Genomic DNA, 18093 nt, shown 5'->3' with positions numbered 1-18093 from the left:
GTTCCAGGAGGAACCCAAAATACCACCATCCCCCTCCCCACCTGGGCACGAGGTGGCCCTCCAAGCAGCATCCCTGCCTCCAGCCTGCATCACAAATGGGACACCCCAAGAAACCTGTTGCGGGTACGGTACCTTGGGTCCCGGCGCGCCAGGGAGGCCGAGGTCGCCCACATCACCCTGGGGAGGAGGAGGAAGGAGAAGAGGGTGTGTAGAAGCTGCCCTGCTCCAGGCGCAGGTCGATGCTCTCCAGCCCAGGGGACACTCACCCGCTCTCCTTTGGGCCCCGGCTGCCCAGCCACTCCGTCTCTTCCAGGAGGACCCTGAGGACCCTGCAAGACACCCAGGAGGTGGCTCCAGCACGGGGAAACCCCGTGGGGCTGGTGGGCACTGAGCGCCTCACCACCATGAGGTGGCCCTGGGATGAGTCCCCTTGGCCACCCCATACACCTACCGCTGGCCCCGGGGGCCCGGGGGTCCCATCCCTGCCCGGCAGCCCAGGTGGTCCCGGCAGGTCTGTGCGGTTCATCCCAAACCGTCCCGGCTCCCCTGGCAAACCAGGCACGCCGGGTGGCCCTGGGGGACCAGGCGGCCCTCGTGGACCCTAGATGAGAAGGAGGGGACGATGGCCGAGATCGTCCCCCTGTTCCCTGCTGGCAGGGGGGGACATGCACTCACCCGCAGGGTCTCCAGGTCACCTCCAAAGCCGGAGCCCTCCATGTCGATGAAGGTCTGGGGGAGAAGAGCGAGGGTGGCATCAGGCAGCGATGGACAGGGTTGGGGTGGTCGGCGGCACGGGGATGCTGCCTGGCGGCTGGTGGCAGCATCCCGCTCCTCCATGGCCCTGTACCCCCCACCCAAGTCCCTGTCTCCCAGGGGGCACCCACCAGCTTGTCATGCTTGGATGAGGGTCCTGGCAGTCCCGGGGGACCGGGTGGTCCAGGGGGTCCCCTCGGCCCCACGCCTGGGTCACCCTGGCACAGAGGAGAGAGCACAGTTTGTGAGCATAGCCCAGCTGCCAGCGAGAGGAAGGGGGGGCAGCGGCGTGTGCTGTCCCCCCACAGCCGCGCCAGCACTCACCTTCTCCCCCTTCTGACCGGGCTCCCCTGGCATCCCAGGGAACCCCTGGGGCCCCATCAAGCCCTGCAAAGGGGAGCGGTGGGAGGTCAGCGGGTGGCAAGGCAAAGGGGTGACCAGCACCCAACACCCCGCCACCCCCCACCCCACTTACTGGTTTGCCGTCCTCTCCGGGATCACCCTAGGGATGGCAGAGAGGGGAGAGATCAGTGTGCGGGCAGCCAGGGGTGGGGGGAGAGGAAATACCCAGGGGGTGGGAGGCTCGACTCACGGGCTCGCCGTCCCTGCCAGGGGCTCCGTCCTTCCCCGGTGGCCCCGGGGGACCGGTGACCTGTTCCACCACCGAGCCATCGGTGTGCTGCGAGAGGGTCCCGGGGGGACCGGGCTCACCCGGCTCCCCTTTCTGGCCCTTGGTGCCAGGGTAGCCAAATCCAGCACTGCCCTGCGAGGGGAGGGAAATGGGGATGGGTGGCACGTCCCCAAGGGCACAGCCCAGGCAGGCATGGCTTTGCCCCGGCTCTCCCAGCGATGCTCACCTTAACGCCCAGCTCTCCTTTCTCCCCCTGAGGGACAGAAACAAAGAGGAGTGGGTGTCAAATACGGACATGTCGGTGGCATCCTCGAGCCCCTGGGATCCCCTCTCTCACCCACCTTTTCGCCTTTCACGCTGCCTGTGCCCACAACGCTGCTGGTCCCCGAGTCCCCTTTCAAGCCACGCTCACCCTTCTCCCCTTTTTCACCTTTGGGGCCGGTGCCTGCAGGAAAGGGCAAAGAGTTGTGCTCAGGGACAGCCACCCAGCCACGTCCCTGCTGGTGTGCCCCAGGGCTGGCTGGCATGGCAGGGAGGGGATGGCGGTGCCGGCGTTACCTCCCGCAGAGACCCGCAGTGTCTCCTCCACTCGGGTCCTCTCGGCTTGCTGCAGGGAGCCCCCGCCGCTCGTCAGCCCGCCACCCGCTGCCACGGGGGGAGAGGTGACGGGGACAGCATCCACCAGTCCCGGGACACCCTGTGCCAACAACGAGGGGACACCGCGGCGCCGTTCACCTCCCGGTGCCCTCTCAATAGGGACAGACGCCGGGATCCCATCAGGCATCCCAGGATCTTGACTATAGAGGGCACCCAGCACCCCCCGTCCCTAAAATCTCAGGGTCCTGCCACTGAGTGCAACACCCACGGCCACCAACTCACCCTGTCTTTCCCCGAGGGTCGGTGTCCGCCTTCCGCCCCGCTGCCGAAATCACCAGAGACCTGTGTTCACCCGGGGAGAAGGGGCGAGGGGTGAGCTGGGAGCACGGGGCAGCAGCCCCCCAGCCTGCCCCAGCCAGGCTGCCAGCGCTCACCTCCTCGGCGTCATCCTCCTCTTCCTCGCACTGGCGCTCGGCCGCCCGCGGGTCCCCTTGCAGCTTCAAATCGGCAATCACGCCCTGAAAGGAAACCACACCGAGGGCTGTCACGGATGGACGGGTGCCACGGAAGGACACGTGCCGCAAGCCACCTTGGATGTGACGTGACGTGCTGCTCAGCCACCACGTCCCCAGGTGCCCCACGTACATCAGGCTCTTTTGCCTGAGCATCCGTCCATAACCCAGCACTGCAAGGATTCAACCTTGCAGCCCCAGAGCCCCGCACCATCGGCACGGCTCAGCAAACCACGGGAAAAAGCCACGGGCCAGCTCTGGCACCTGGTGGGCTGAGCGGAGGTGGTGGCCAGGATTCGGCCAGCCACACAGCAACGCTTTTGCAGGGACCTTTTTGGCCGTGCTCCTCGTTTCCCCTCTCCAGAGGGCTCCCCAGCTGCAGATGGCCTCTCTGACCCAGGCAAGGGTGGCTGGCGGGTCCCAGCCTACCACAGCCCCGGTTTTGGATTTCTTAGGCCAGTCCACACTTCCTCACCGTTTATTTGGGTTTTGCAAACACTGCGCACATCCAAACCGCTTGTTTATACGAGAAACCGCCACAAATCCCTTCCTAAGGAAGGTTTGTCTGCCTCCAGACAAACCCCCGCAGCCGAGCTACCTGCACTGCCTGGGAGATCAGCATCCCTGTATCAGCCGGGGAGGGTGTGTGGGCACCAGCCTGAATCCCACAGCTCCTACGGCAAGCGGGGCCACCCGGTGCAGCTCGGAGCCCAGCCCAGGTCCTCGCTGCCGGGACGGGACACAGGGATGCTGCTGGGGTGGGATGCTGCCGGGGTGGGATGCTGCCCATCCCTCTGATCCCGGTGGGGAGGTGCTGGGGATCACGCTGGGAAGTGAGCTCGGAGAAGGCAGACACCTCCCGCTCGGTCTCTCTTCTCTGGGCGAGACACCTAAAATAATATTTGGGCTCGCTTGAAAGCACAGCGCAACACGTCCGGGAAAGAGACGGCCTGAGGAAACGCAATGGGTTTAAGAAAACAAGAATCGGGGGCAGTTGTGGTTCAGCCAGGCGGGCTATGACATTGCAATAGGAATATATTATAAATACATTATATTACAGATATATAATAAATATAATGTACTATAAATATATTGTATGTTTTTTATATATATAATAAAATATACAGACATAAATCCCTCCCACAAGCAAATGCCCCCCGGTGGGCTGTGACCCCCTCCAGCTGCTCGCTCTGGTGACAGCCGGCTCTAACCCGTCCCTCTCCTCCCCACTGGGCGCCAGCAGCAAGCCCAAGCTTTCATACATGCAACATTCCAGTCTGGCCTTCCTGGTCCTGGGGCTGGCCAGAGGCATTAGAAATAATTCGATTCCAGCCCTGAGCCAAGGCATCCCCGTGAGGGATGGTTATAAGGGCCCTTTGCAGCCCGTTTGCCCCAGTAAAGGGGGCAGCAGTACCGTAGGTCTTATCATGCATCCAGCTGCAAACAAACCCTCCTGCCAGACCCCAGCTGAGACCCCATTTACAGTAACCCCCTTGGTATCTGCTGTCCCGGGGGCTTCTGCGTTACCCGCCGGCTTTGCCCCTCCAGGTTTCACGCCACTGACACAAAGGCAGTTCAGGAAGCAGCACAGATGCCAGCTGAGACCCCACCAGCAGCCCTCCAGCTGCCCGCCAGCAGCTCATCTTGCGGCTTGACCAAGGGCCAGGTTTTAATCAGCTTGACGCCCCGTTAGTTCTAGATAACGCGAGGCAGGGCTGGCCAGCGATGGAAATACCACGAGGCAGTCAGATGCCAAGGAGATGTCCAAGCCCGCGCTCCCCTCCCGGGCGGCCGAGGCAGTCAGCATCCTTCCCTTGACGGCCAGCTATTCCCCGCGGGAAAACTGGGGGCGGGCAGGGGGACTGCGTGTTTGGCAAGGTCGGGAACACCACCTGCTAGCAGGAGCACTTTGCTCTGCTTCGGGCTGTTGCTTTGCCTTCCAGCCGATGTCAAACCCTCTCCAGCTGGGGAGAGGAGTTCCTGCATGGCCATGACATGGCCCTCCCGGCACATTCAAGAGCAAAAAATTGCTCTTGAGACCTGGAGGCATCAATCAGAACCTTAGTGCAAACTGGTGTCTAGCCACCAATCACTAACCCCTTCCTGGGGGACCTTTTCCTGCCCAAAGTGGTTTAACTGGGACTGTGGCAGCACTGCCCATTAGTCAAGATGATGTTTAAGCTCAGAAATGTGCTTTGCAAAGCTCCCCAAGAAAAGCATCTCTCTGCTCGGCAGAGCTTCTGTTGCTGGGCAAACCATGCTCAATGCAGGAGAAACCCAGCATGCAATCCTGAACTCTCCTCTCCTCAAGCACAGCGGGGGATTTCCATGTCAGCTGGGCATTTTCCCCACACTTCCCATAAACTTTATCTAGAACATGTCGTGCTCAAATCACGGGCTGAGCTATCATCTTCCTTCCTTGCTCTACAAAGTCTTCCTGCTGATACTGCCCAACGTCAGCCAACAAAGATATGCTCTGGCCCAAGCATTTTTCCCAGCTAAGAGAGACATTTTACCAGCCAGCCAGCTCCTCCACCAAAGGAGTTGGGTATTTTTAGCAAAGGGCAGACCAAAAGAGGCTCAGCATTTGCTGGAAAAGGTACAGGCAATGGTGGCTGCTGTAGTGCAACCCCACTGCCTCCTGCCAGCCTGCCTTGAGAGCTTCGCCTTGGCACGACCCAAGACAACAAAGCTGGTGGCTTCTCAAGCCACCTTTCCCTACATCCCAAGTATCTCCTTCCCCAGGGACGCAGGCAGAGTGTGGCTGCTGGTTTGTCTTCTGGGCAAAGAGGCTGGTTCAACACGCACAGGCTGGTGTCACGCCCCTCCAGCCTCACCCAGGCTTCTGTTTGGAGATGCTCCCTGGAGTGACCGAAGGCCTTACCTGGTATTTATCTGGGTCAGCTCCTCCAGCCTGAGCAACAAAGAGCCCGGAGCCGTCTTCCAGCTCCATCTCATCCGGGGAGCGCTCGAAGTGGACCCGCTCGTGCTCCTCGCAGTCCAGGTAGAGGATGACTTCGTCCTCCTCCACGCTGATGGCAAAACGCGTCCACTGGTTGAGCAAGGTGGGCACAGTGAAGGTGGCTGCTGCATATGAGCTTGGCGAGCCTGGCTCTGTGTAGTAGAAGATGATCTGCTGCCTGCCTGCCCGCAGCTCCGACAGTTTGACGCCCACATAGATGATGCTCTGCGAGGAGTCCGTGATGGCAAAGAGCACACCAGCCCGGGGGGTGGTGGGCTGGATGTGGAACAGGAGGGAAAAGTCCCGGTAGAAAGGGCTCGGCAGGTGGTACCGGGCCACTTGGCCCGTGTTGGCATTGGGGCCAAAGACATAGCCGGGGTTGTTGTCGGGGCCATAAATTTTGAGGATCTCCTCTGGCGGGGGGTCTCCGATCAGCTCCAGGAGGCTGACCTCGGCGCTCAGGTTCTCTGCAAGAGGAAGGGAAAGGGGATGGTCACAATTGGCCCAGCGAGGATGGTCACCCCCCAGCAAGGTGTCTTTGGGGGACACCTCTCGTCCTGCATCCCCCGAACGCCGCTCTTCAGCAGCTCCCTCCGCTCGCCCTCCTCAGAGCCTGGGATTTTCCTTCAGGCTGCGGGTTGGCTGAGACAGCAACACTCTTTGACCTGCTCCCACTGCACAGTTGGGACGCGGCTCCCAAAATTCCACCCATTCCCTGCTGCTGACCCTCCAACCACAGCTGGGACATCCCTGAGACGGGCTAAAACCAAAGGGATGCTGCTGGAACACCAGGATGCTGGACAACCATGAAGCCATGAGGAAGCGTGTTGCATCTGTACCCACTCCACGATCATGTTGACCCACCATGTCATCCCGGGACAAGCTCACGGGGTCACCCCGGCTGGGAATAAATCAGAGCCATCCCCTTGCAACACGCTGGGAACAAGGCTCGAGCCGGCGCGCCCCGTCAGCTTCCCAGATGATCTCAATTTGGAGCTTGCCTCTTTTTCCCTGGCTCTTTTTTCTCAAGACGCTTGGGGAAGCTCTGCTCAGGACGGTCTCTCCTACCCGACACAGCTGAACATCTGGCCGAGGCGAGCCGGCTCGGCGTACGCCAGCTCCTGTTGTTTTGGCAGCAGGCACATCCTCATCGCCCACACACCGGGCGCTGGATTCCTCCTCTCCTATGTCAACCGCTCGGGCGGGTGCCAACTCGATGGGAGCGAGTACGTCGGGTGCTTTTTAACTCTGTGTTTCCCGGGAGTGAGGACACCCAGCCACCCCAGATCCAACACAGCTGAGGGCTCCGCACCGGGAACAGATGCTCAGTGCTGATTTTGGCCCCAGCCTGAGTCAGGAGCAGGAGCTGAGACAATGCAATGTCCCCAACTCCATCTTTCACGTGAGCAATGGAGGGGTATCAGAGGTGTGCTGAGCCCAGGAGGACCAGCCAGGAACCTCCACCCTGCTCTGGAGCCAGGCATCGCCCTCCAGAGCTCTTAAAAAAAAAAATTGAAGAGGAGAAAAAAAGAAAGACGAAGAAATCGGCCCAGCCTTGCCCAGCCTGGAAGGAAAACACGTCTCTTGGGATGGTGGGAGGAGATGAAAACCTGCGTGCCTCTTCCAAAGCCTGGGGGTACCTGTGGATATGAGGCATCCCCAGCCTCCCCCAAACTGCTGAGCCCCAATGCCAGCACCAGCCCCGTGGCGGGGACCCAGGCAGCGGGGATGTTAGAAATGCCACCAATTAGAGGTGGGAATGAGTTTTCTCACTGCCAGACCCCAGAACCACTGATCCTCTCTTGAGCTTGCTGCTCTGAAACTAGTCGGTGCCCACCCCGCTCCCCCAAGCTCCCACTCCCTCCCAAGCTTGGTACCCCAAAATTGAGCACCTGGCTGGGAGCAAACCTCCCTCCTGCTCTTCCACCAGCCCCAACCGCCCCATCTGCCCTGCACTGGGACTGGGCTTCCCCATGGTGGCATCCCCAGCCTGTTTGGAGGCCATGGGGACCTCAGGATCCCAAAGCCCAGCACCCTTTCGAGATCAGCATCCTTTTGTGCCCAGATGTGCGCAGCCCTCCACCAAAAATGATGGGGGTCCCGCAGATCTGCAGCGAACCCCAGCCTGGCACCCACCCCTGAGACGCTCCATGCTCAGGCACCCTTCACAAGCTGGCCAAGCCGACCGCAAACACCAGGATGGAGGGATGGAGCTTATCTCGGGCTGGAGGAAGCCAAATGTACAGCAGCTTTAAGGGAAGAGGAAACCAGAGCTTCCTCCCGGGGGTCCACACGGGTGTGAGAGCCGGCGCTGCAATTTCTGCAGCCGGACAAGCCGTTGTCTGCCCCCAGGGCTCGGGGTGACAACGGACAACAGGCTGAAAGAGGCTTTTTGTTAGCAATGCAATTTTCAGCCACCCTCCAGCCGGCTCTGGGATCCTCCCTCCTCTCCAAACATGCCACTCGCCCCCGAGCCCGGGGTGGGAGCTGGGTGCTGCCCCAAGCAAACGGAGACGCGTCTTTTCGCTGTGCAACACGCTGAGCAGCCGGTGGACAGTGCTGCGAGGCTGGATGGGGCCTGGGGAGCGGGGAGGGTAAGGGGAGACCCCTTCAAACAGCTGCTCCCCGGCAAAAGCCAAGTGTCCTTTCCCAACCCCAGACTTTTCAGGCCACATCTGCTTTTTTCAAGGGGCACCCAGAGCACGCATACTGCACCCATCGTCCCCACGACAAACCAGGAGCACCCACTGCGGAGCACGGAGAGCCAGAGATGGCTGATGCCCCAGCGGCTTTCGGATGGGTGCTGGCACGGGATGGCTGCAGGGGTGTCTCTGGCCACAGCAATCCAGCCATTTCCTCCTGTTGCCATTGGAAAGGCCCCAGCGATTCTCCAAGCCACCTTCCCGCTCTGCCATGACCTTCCTGGCTGGCTCCAAGCTGGGGCTGCCAGCGTGGCCCCACACATCCCATCCCAGCTGGGATGCAGGTGAACCCCAGCAAACAAGAGCATCTGAAGTCACTCCACGAGGTGCACCACTATCCCCATGCTCCCCACCCATTCCCACCCAGGAGCACGCGCCTCCCCCCCTCCCCGAGCATCCCCATGATCCCGCTGAAACCCCTCGGGGTCGGCCAGCGAACAGAGCCGCTTTGACGCCGAGGGGACCATGTGTGCAACCCTTGTCTGCCGGCCCCCCGCTAAATCGCCCCTCTGACGGCGGCGGGCGTCTGGTCGCTCCCGGTCGGCAGCCCCAGGCCATCACCCCGAGGGCGCGGGGGCCCGGCGCGGGAACACAGCCCCATTCAGAGGGCTCGGCGGGGGGAGTGGCGAGCTCTCCCTCCTTCTTTCATCCCGTCCTGCTCGTACACCCCAACGCGCATTTCTCCAAGCCCCAGCAGCCCCCGCTCCCTTCCCTTCACCCCCGCAAAGAGGCACGTCTCGGTCCTCAGCTGACCTACACACGGGTCACAACCACCTGATGATGACGCTGGAGGCGAAGTAACCTCTCTCTCTTGCCAAGCAGGGGGGGATCAAATATTAGCCATCGGGTAAATCATTAACCCCAAGGCAAAGGGCCGCTCTGGCAGAGGGGAGCATGCGGGCACGGCCACGGGTCACCTTGAAGCCTCCTCACCGCCATGGCCCAGATGCTGCTGTGGTTGAGTGGGCGCCGGGTCCTGGTCCTCCCCCGGTCCCACGGGGAGCTGTCAGCTCTGCAAGCGCCCCGCTCCCAGGATGGACACCCCAAAGCCCTTTGCTGTGCGCGGCAGCACCTCCAAAGCAGCCCTGAATGCCAGCACGACGCGCTCAAGCAGCATCTCTTGTCCTGGCCACCAGGACGTTGTCTTTTAACCTGGCCGCTGTGTTTCACCAGGGGTGAAATCGCCCAGGGAGGGAATGGTGATGCTCAGCTTTGCGGAGGGAGCCAAAACCCGCTGGTGGTCCCTGTTTGAAGAAGCCGAGCCTGGATGGAAAGCAATTTTGGACTCGGCAGCATCCCAAGGGTCAAAGCAGAAGCATCCCTCAGCACCTAAAAACCTGCGGGGGTTTGGGGAGGGGAGACACACAAACACACGGACATCACCCAGCCACGTTACCTGCAGAAGCATTAATAAAGACGCAAGAATACCCTTCGTCCTCCTCAGGGAGAGCATCACAAGGCAGAGGCAGGCGCCCGCTGGCCAAGTGCATCCAACACTGGTCTCTGACGGCCTCGCAGAAGCCCTGGCACGGCGGGGGGGTTACGGGGACCGAGGCACTACACCCGGGGAGCAGCAGCAAGCAGAGAAACCACTCCACGTAGCGATGGCACCGCGATTCAAGCAGCCCCTCCCACTCATGCAAAGCCACCCGAATTTCCACCTCGCTGCCGTGGCGGAGGTAATTCGGTAATCTGAAATGGTCGGTGCCCAGCACGCTGCAGAAGGGCAGGCGGGTCGGGACGGGCAGGCAACGGCCGGCCGGCGGCATCAGTCCAGGCAAGAAGTATGCGAGCCCCGTGCCGCTACTACCGTAGAGTTGCATAGTGGCGGTTAGTAAATCAAACTCGACAGGACCGGTGTTATTGGCAAGAGGAGGATCCGCACCGTTAGCCACCCTCCTGTTCGGCAAAGGAGGGCTCTGGCTCCTGTTCACGCCGGCCAGCGCCAGACCCCGACGGCCGGTGCCGTGCCGCAGGTTCGGTGGGGCGGGCGATGCTCCGTGGTGGTGTCGGGGTGTTTGTGCCGTGGGGTCCCGGGACGGCACCGCCTGCTCACGGGTACTGTCACCTGGTGAGAAAAGGAAAGGGGCACTACCTGGCCGGGGACCTGCTGGTCTTTGCAAGGACACTCCTGTTCCTGTTGCTGCAGGGGGCCCCGTCCCCAGGAGCTGTGGTTGCTCGGTGGTCCCTGTCCCCACGAGCTGCGGGTCGTTGGTGGTCCCTTTCCCCAGGAGCTGCGGTTCCTCTGTGGTCCCTGTCCCCAGGAGCTGCGGTTCCTCCGTGGTCCCTGTACCCAGGAGCTGCGGTTCCTTGGTGGTCCCTTTCCCCAGGAGCTGCGGTTCCTTGGTGGTCCCTTTCCCCAGGAGCTGCGGTTCCTCAGTGGTCCCTATCCCCAGGAGCTGCGGTTCCTCGGTGGTCCCTGTCCCCAGGAGCCGCGGGTCCTCGGTGGAGCTGCTGGCCACATCCTGGCCAGCGGCAGGTGACGTGCTGCGGGGAGGAGCGATGCTTGGCCGTGCCGTGCTCTCCACCAGCCCCGTGGCATTCCCGTCCCACTGCTCGGTGTTTTTGGCCACGGTCCCCTGGCCCACGGGCACTGCTGTGCCAGGATGGGGCTCCAGGCGCTGTGGAGTGGCCATGTCCCCTGCCCCCTGGTCGTCCCACGTCCCTGGGGACGTGCTGGGGGTGGGAGCTGCCGCAGCGGTGAGTGTCTCCGGTGCCACGGTTCCCTCGACGGGTGCCGCCGGGCTCACCGTGGTCTTCTTGCTGCCCCAAATCCAGTCCAGGAGCTGCGTTTCAGAGGAGGAGAAGCAGCAAGCCAAGAGGAGCAGAAACCCCAAGCGAGGTGGGGTGGGGGCCATCAGGAAGGAAAAACGAGCCCCGTTGTTTCAGAGAGCGAAACGGAGAGGCCGGAGGAAGGAAAGGAGGGAAGAGGCAGGAGTTTTGCCCCGGCCGGACTCCCGGAGCGCTCACATCGCTCTCTCCTCCCCAGCTCCGGCACAGGACCGGAGCAGAGCGGGAGGAGTGGCCGCGCTGCCGGCCCTGCCAAACCCTCCTCTCCCAAGCTCCAGCCTCCCTCGCACCCGGCACGGCCCCCTGGGAACCCCGCCGCCCGGCTGGGGACCCACCTGAGCCCCCCGAAACCTCCGGGAGCCGAGCCAGCCCTCAGACGAACCCTGTTCCCTGTCCCAGCTGCTGCTGCCAGCTTTTTAACTCCTTCCTGCCCAGAAAATCCTCAATCCTCTCTCCCTGCTCTGGTTAAACGACCGGCGTTGAGAGCCGTACGTGGAGGGGTTGTGCACAGACATGGTCCCCACAGATGCCCAGCTTCGGTGGGACACAGAAGTCCCCCCCGCCTCCAGGTCACGGGGAAGGTTATAACCTCAGAGCAAAACCAAACGAGGAAGGAAAAAAATTCCAGAAAACACTTCCAAGATTTCCACCGGCCGGAAACTCAGCAAGTCCCAAAAGTCAAGTGCTTTTGAGCCGCTTTCCCGGCTCGGTTAGAGGGCCAGGACCCCCCAGGTGCTGTCACAAGATGGGAAGGGGAGCGCTTGTGATCCTCCCCCCTCCCCGCTGTGAGCATCATGCGCCAAGGACGTCTGGAAGCCAGGAGGTCTGAGCAATCACAACCTGGAGTACTTGAGTTCTGCTGAAGCCCAGGATGAAAATCCCCACTGGGCAGGAGCTGACGCTCTCCCATGGCCCCAAAAATTCAGTTGCTCTTCATCCCAACTTATAACAAAACCATCCAAAATCCACTTGCCTGGCCCATTTCCTCACCTCAACGGTGCCCAGCTCTGGAGACTATGAGCCCTCATCCCTGGGAAGCACGAGCACACCCGTGGACCACACCACCACGCTGCTTTTGCCACAACGCAGGGCAAGTCATCTTCGTGGCTCGGGAAGTGTCCCCAAGAAGGGACATTGAGGGGAGATAACAATTTTGGCTCTCCCTAGCCAGGATGCTGCGCGGCTGGGAAAGCTGCAGTCTGCATCAACGCAGTCCTGCAACGCGGAGCGGAGAGGGGATGCAACTCTCCTGATGCTCCACTGTAAAAATATACAGGAAAAGCACTGAAACGATTGCTCAGATGCCTATTTTGCTTTATGCAACATTTCCCACACTACTTTTTAAGAGAAAAGGGTGAGTTTTCCCCTTAAAACGGCAGCTGGCACGGCAAGAACACTGTTGCTAATAGGCTTGCCCCACGACTGATGCTGTTAGGGACACATGCTGTGGAACAGCCCACGACTAATCGAACGCGGGACACATTTTTGTCCGCGTGTCAGAGTTTCCATACAGCCCCCCCCGAGGCTCACGTGCTCCCATCAACCTGATGGAAGGAGCCAGCCTGCCAACCCGCCCCGGCGTGTTTGGACGGGACCTCGCTGCGCCCGGCTCTGCTCCCCCGGGGCGAGGGTGCGGTGTCCCGGCAGGGTGTGGGACACCCCCTCCCCGCTGTGTCCTCAGCACGTCCCAGAGGGATGTTGGTGCCTGCTGCTCCTCTTCCACCAGTGGGGAGGACAACTGGAAAAGCTCCGTGTTCCCAAGGCCTCTCCCCCGAACCGGGGGGAGATAAGTGGGGTGGGTGCCAGCCTGCAGCAGGGATGTGACCCAAGGCCCCCTTCCCCCCCCCCCCCCCCCCCCCCCAGAGTCACACAGCATCCCCAAGGCATCTCCCAGAGCCAGGGGGGAGCGTCACGAGCCCCGATGAGCCATCTCATCTCAGCCGGGAGCGTTTCAGCTGTGGCACCATGCTGGGGCACCCCAAGCGTGTGCAGACACGATGCCCAGCCAGGGAAAAAAAAAATAAATCCCATTTCTCCCTTCTGCTGGGATTATGCAGCTCATGATAGCAGAGCTGTGCAAAGCAGCGATCCCGCGAGACCTCCCCATGCGTGGGGCCGCCACTGCCAGCCCTCGTTAAGTCAGTGATCTTCATTTCACTGCACACCTCCGTGCGGGCAGCTCCCGAGGAAGGAGCCAGGGCTGGGGCATCCCAAAATAAGGGAACCGGAATTTCCAAAATAAGGGCTCAGACGGTGGCCCGATGGCACAGGTGGCACTGAAGCATCCCAACCCAGAGTGCCCAGCTCTGCCACAGACAAAGCAGCGAGGCAGGGACAGGGAACGTACCAGCCAGTGCAACATTTTGGAGAAGTATTTCCCCAAAGAGAAGCCACAGCAGCTGGCTTGCTGGCAGAGCAGGGGAAACCCCTTGTTTTAGCCTCCTTTAGGCTAAAGGCTCCCAAACAGCACTTTGTACACTCCAGGGGATGCTGCCGGAAGCTCATCATGACCTTGCACTTCTTTAAAAGCAAAACTGGACCCTCGGTCTGGTCCCAGTTCTCTCCTGAACAGTCTGGCTGTGTCTTCCCACCACTGTCCGGCATCCGCCGGTCCCTCTGGAAAAGGGGATAAGGCTGCTCTGCTCACTGCGGGCTCAGTTCTGTCCCCAAAGAAAAGTAGAGAGAGAGGGGTGAAAAGAGAAGGGGGAAAAGAACAAGAGAGAGGAAAAAAAAAAAGACAAAAAAAAGACAAGAGAGAAAAAACAGGAAAAGTGGGGGGAGGGGGGGAGAGAAAGCGAGGGGGAGAGAGAAAGGGGGGAGGGAAGAGAGAAAAAGAGAAAAAAAAAAAAGGAGAAAGAAAAAGCCTGTCACCTAGGTTTCAGATCCACACCATCCCATCAGCTGCTGAAGAATAATGGTGGTGTTCTTCAGAGGTCGATGTGGAGCCGAGCGAGCGGGTTTTGAGTGACCCAGCCACGTGTGTCCCTGTGTGGTGGGAGCAGCCCGTGGCGGTGGCCGGGGAGAGCAAATGTGGCCATGACCGTAGCATGCACCGCGTCCCCATCCCGACGCCCTGCGCTCTCCGGGTTGCTCCCCCGCGGTTTTTTGCGAAGGGACGGGACCCTGCCCCAGCCCAGCTCAGCAAACTGTCCAAGGCTGGACCTGCAGCAGGAGCCAGGGAGGCAGAGCCAGACAGACGGACAGATGGAAGGACAGCAGGGGGAGCGTCAGGCCAAGCGAGCTCGGAGGGACCCACGGGAGCCCCGGTTTGCTGCACCCCATCGGGGTGACGACACATGCCTGTTTCACCAGGGACCCCCCCTACCCCGGCCACAGGCCAAGAGCCCTCCGAGGTCCGGGCAGGGACAGGCAGCGGCTTTTGGAAGGTGCAGCCGGGCAGAGCGCAGGCAGGGAGATGCCATCTCCCACCATCTGTGGCTTCCTTCCTCCCCCTGCTCCATCTCCAGAAGACCCCGGCACCGAGATGTCCTGCGTCAGAAGCCTTGAGCCCAAACAGACTAAGTGCAGCTGCAGAAGGGGCTTTAATGCTGACGGTGGATCCCGCTGCCAAGAGATGCGAGTCATGGAGTGAAAGACCCCCCCCCAGGGCACCCCCCTGCTCAGCCACGAGCTCCTGGAGCTGGGGAGGGATGGAGCTCACAGCATTCCCATGGCACTGCTCCCAGGGAGCCTCCCTTAGCAATGGGGGGGGGCTTTAATTAACAAATTCAGCCATTCCCGGGCTATTCTGTTTGCAGAATCCGGCCCCGACTTCCCCCAGCTGGCAGCCAGGAGGACTGCAAATCGCCTCTTGCTTTTGGCTGCCACTAAAAACGTCCCCTGTCCCTTCCGAGCAGCCGCACCGACCCACACGCAGCATTGCGTTGGGGGTTACCCCATGAAAGGGCCTCCTGAAACCAGCAGGAAGGATGGCTGGGGTCAGCCCCGGGACGCAAACACGCCACAGCCCCACGACCTTTCCGGAGCCCACCGGCACTTAAGCAGCTTGCCAGGTTACCACCAGTGATGGCAACGTTGCTCAAGAAAGCATCCACCTCCAAAGGGCGCAAAACTGCAGCAGAGCAAGTGCTCAGGACCGCTGCTGATGCCCCATCCTTACATCTCCCTTTCCATGGATGCTGCTGGGGAAAAGGAAAGGGAAAAGGAAAGGGAAAAGGAAAGGGAAAAGGAAAGGGAAAAGGAAAGGGAAAAGGAAAGGGAAAAGGAAAGGGAAAAGGAAAGGGAAAAGGAAAGGGAAAAGGAAAGGGAAAAGGAAAGGGAAAAGGAAAGGGAAAAGGAAAGGGAAAAGGAAAGGGAAAAGGAAAGGGAAAAGGAAAGGGAAAAGGAAAGGGAAAAGGAAAGGGAAAAGGAAAGGGAAAAGGAAAGGGAAAAGGAAAGGGAAAAGGAAAGGGAAAAGGAAAGGGAAAAGGAAAGGGAAAAGGAAAGGGAAAAGGAAAGGGAAAAGGAAAGGGAAAAGGAAAGGGAAAAAGAAAACCTTGACACCAGCACAACCAAAATGCTGGAGGTGGGAGCACTCATGCACCAAGCAGAAAAATTCAGCAACTGTCAGCAGCAGATGGTGTCTATAAATCCTATCGATGTTTGGGATTTTAATCCGTTCTTCATGTGAAAGCCCAAACAACAGTTAAAAGGCCCTCATCGAGACGCACGCCGAGGATATTGCCACATCCCGAGCCGCTGACCTCCCATGCGGAGACAGCCCCTGGGGAGAGACGGTGGGACCCGGCCCACGGACGGGCGCTCAGCCAGGCAGAGGGGGAAGCAGGGTCTGGGCACGAGGATGCACGGGTGCCGTGCTGGCGTGAGTGACGGCACCCATGACAGCCCCAGAAATGATGCAGGTGCCAGTTTGCTGGGACCTGCCTCCAGGCCAGCGTTTCCCCCCGCCTCCGGCTGCAGAACACTGCCGAGCCCCCGGGACTGCAGCGTTCCTAAACATTTACTCACGGAGAGCCAGACACATCCTCCCAGCAAATTCCTCGATAAGATAAACCATGAAAATGTCACGAACTGCCTCAAGGAGCCATCGAATAACCCCAGGGGGGGAAGAAGGGCAGTCGCTCCCAGAGCCCCACCATAACCTGCATCCTCCTCCCGCTCCCGAACCGAGCGGAGACGGAGGCATCCGCTGTGCCACGGCATCCATCCTACTCATCTAAGGAGTATTTTTAATTTGTCAGCCCTCGTGGGAAATTATACGGGCAACGGCAGCAGGCAGGGAGAGCAAAGCGCAAAGCAAACAGCCTTCCTTCCAAGCGTGGCTAAAAATACCCGCGGGGGTCGAGTCCCCAGGGAACGGCGCGCCAAGGGGCAGGTCTCACCGGGGGCATCTTGAGTTTGCCTTGGACTTCGTTACCCTCCGGCGAAGACTGGGAGCCGCGAGCTGGAGAAGGGACAGCCAAGAGATGCTGGTGTTCCCCTTTTTTCCATCCACGTTATCAGGAGGGCAAGGCAGCACCTGGTTTATCTGGCAGCCAGGGCAGGGAATTGGGGTTGGGGTGACTTTGGCCACCACACAAGGTGCCCCGGTCACCCAAGGGGATGGATGGTGGAGAGGGGCCATCAACCTCCGGGCACAGCCAAACCCAAAGGAGGTCTTCAAAAGTGCAAGGAGGTCTTTAAAACGCAAGAGGAGCGTGGTGCGACCTGTAGCCCCCAGACCCATCTCCAGTCTCCCCCTGCCCTGCCTCTGCAGAGGCCACCGGCTCTGCTTCCCATCACTCGCCTCCCCCCGCGGCCGACCGACAGCCCGGAGATAAGGCGAGGGGAGGCGAGGGAAGGAATGCGACCTCCGCCACGTTAATAAATCACCTTGCAGACTAATTGCTCCTTGGAGGGGGAAGACTCACCCCTCCCTCCTCACCCCCCACCAAGGTCCCGGCTCAGCCTGGGAGCCAATCTCCTGGGAAGCCCCGAATTTCAATTGCGTTCCTTGCATTCCTGCCCCTGCATGCAGCCGAGGGGGCTCCGGCAGCCATCCCTATTCCCAGGCACCTATTTAGCCAAAAAACACAGGGAGACAAACACACCTGGCATCCCAGGATGGATGCTGCGCCGCGGGACGAGGGGAGATCAGGGCTGGGACGGAGGGTTTGGAACCCGACTCAGTGCCACCACAACCTGCTTGTTTGCACCAAGCAAAGCGCAGAAGAGGAGGGCAGGCTACCCAGGCTGGGTACACTTTCACGGAGCTCAAACAAAGTCTTCCACGCAGCAGAAAAGCCAACAAAGCCCACGACATCAGGACATGACTCCCATGAGCGTATTCTGAGCCGTGGAAAGGACTGGGCACCGGGAGGGACTGGGAAGGGGCCCGCGGGATGTTGAGCTGACAATGTCAAGGGGCACTGCCGGAGGGTAACCCTGCACCAGCTCTGAAGGCTGCACAACGAATGCTGTGAGTTGCCTGTTCCCAGCTGTTTTTCAGGACTTCAGCACAGAGGAAAACACCAGCACAGATAAAAAAAAAAAAACCAACAGTTCACTATATGAAACACTGAAGAGCTGCCAAACAAAACAGTACCTGAAGCTACGACGGAGTGGTACAGCATCCATCCCGCAATACGGCATCCGTCCCATGGCACATCATCCGTACAGCCCCCGCCGCAAGCCGGGGTGCCGGCTGCCAGCTGGTCCGTGCTGCTGCAAGGGGTAACTGCCGCAGCTGCTGGGTGCTTTATGGAGCCTCTCCGCAGCTTTACGGTGAGGGAAACCCACCCCACAGTTCATTCACCTCATCCTCAGCACGGCTCGCAGCAAATAAAATCCAAGCTCACCAGGTTGTTGCCAGGCCAAGTGGCGAGAAACACTATTTTACTAGGGAATAGAAAGAAAAAGAAGGAAAGAAGGATCCAGGAGGGGTTGGTTGTTTTTTTTTTTGGACCAGCTGCAACCTTCCGCTGGTCCAACCAGCCTCAGTCTTGTCAGCAATGCCCCCCCTGCAGCGCAGCGACTTTGTTTAGCTTGGAGCCTCTCGAAGCCCCCAGCTGCGCTCGTAACAAGACTCCTTGTCCGCTCCGCAGTCCTTCCACCTCTCTGCACTCCTCAGACAATACTTTGCCTGTGCCGCTGACTTTGGCATCGTTTTGCTGCTCTTTCCAAAGTTTCCACTGCACTGGGCGGTCA

General features: G+C 60.3%; 1 protein-coding gene across 2 annotated transcripts in view; it reads right to left on the bottom strand.

Moving 5' to 3' along the window:
* Positions 1–18093, bottom strand: part of COL18A1 (collagen type XVIII alpha 1 chain) — a 41122-nt gene that overhangs the window by 8229 nt on the left and 14800 nt on the right. Inside the window, exons 1-15 of one of the 2 annotated variants that reach the window (XM_075430134.1) lie at positions 9554–11165; positions 5378–5922; positions 2416–2499; positions 2264–2323; positions 1943–2081; positions 1726–1829; positions 1611–1637; positions 1346–1516; positions 1229–1255; positions 1078–1140; positions 885–971; positions 676–729; positions 452–601; positions 267–329; positions 133–177 (exon numbers count right to left, since the gene is read on the bottom strand). In XM_075430134.1, coding sequence (XP_075286249.1) covers positions 133–177; positions 267–329; positions 452–601; positions 676–729; positions 885–971; positions 1078–1140; positions 1229–1255; positions 1346–1516; positions 1611–1637; positions 1726–1829; positions 1943–2081; positions 2264–2323; positions 2416–2499; positions 5378–5922; positions 9554–11015 — 3081 coding nt within the window. In that variant the 5' untranslated portion in view covers positions 11016–11165. Of the gene's footprint in view, positions 1–132; positions 178–266; positions 330–451; positions 602–675; positions 730–884; positions 972–1077; positions 1141–1228; positions 1256–1345; positions 1517–1610; positions 1638–1725; positions 1830–1942; positions 2082–2263; positions 2324–2415; positions 2500–5377; positions 5923–9553; positions 11166–18093 lie in introns of those variants that run through there. The other variant, XM_075430135.1, reaches the window with a different exon arrangement.

Source organism: Opisthocomus hoazin, chromosome 9, assembly GCF_030867145.1.
Source record: "Opisthocomus hoazin isolate bOpiHoa1 chromosome 9, bOpiHoa1.hap1, whole genome shotgun sequence".
In the NCBI taxonomy this organism is placed as follows: Eukaryota; Metazoa; Chordata; class Aves; order Opisthocomiformes; family Opisthocomidae; genus Opisthocomus; species Opisthocomus hoazin.
Note: the sequence above shows the minus strand (reverse complement) of the source record. Positions and strands in the feature narration are given on the sequence as shown.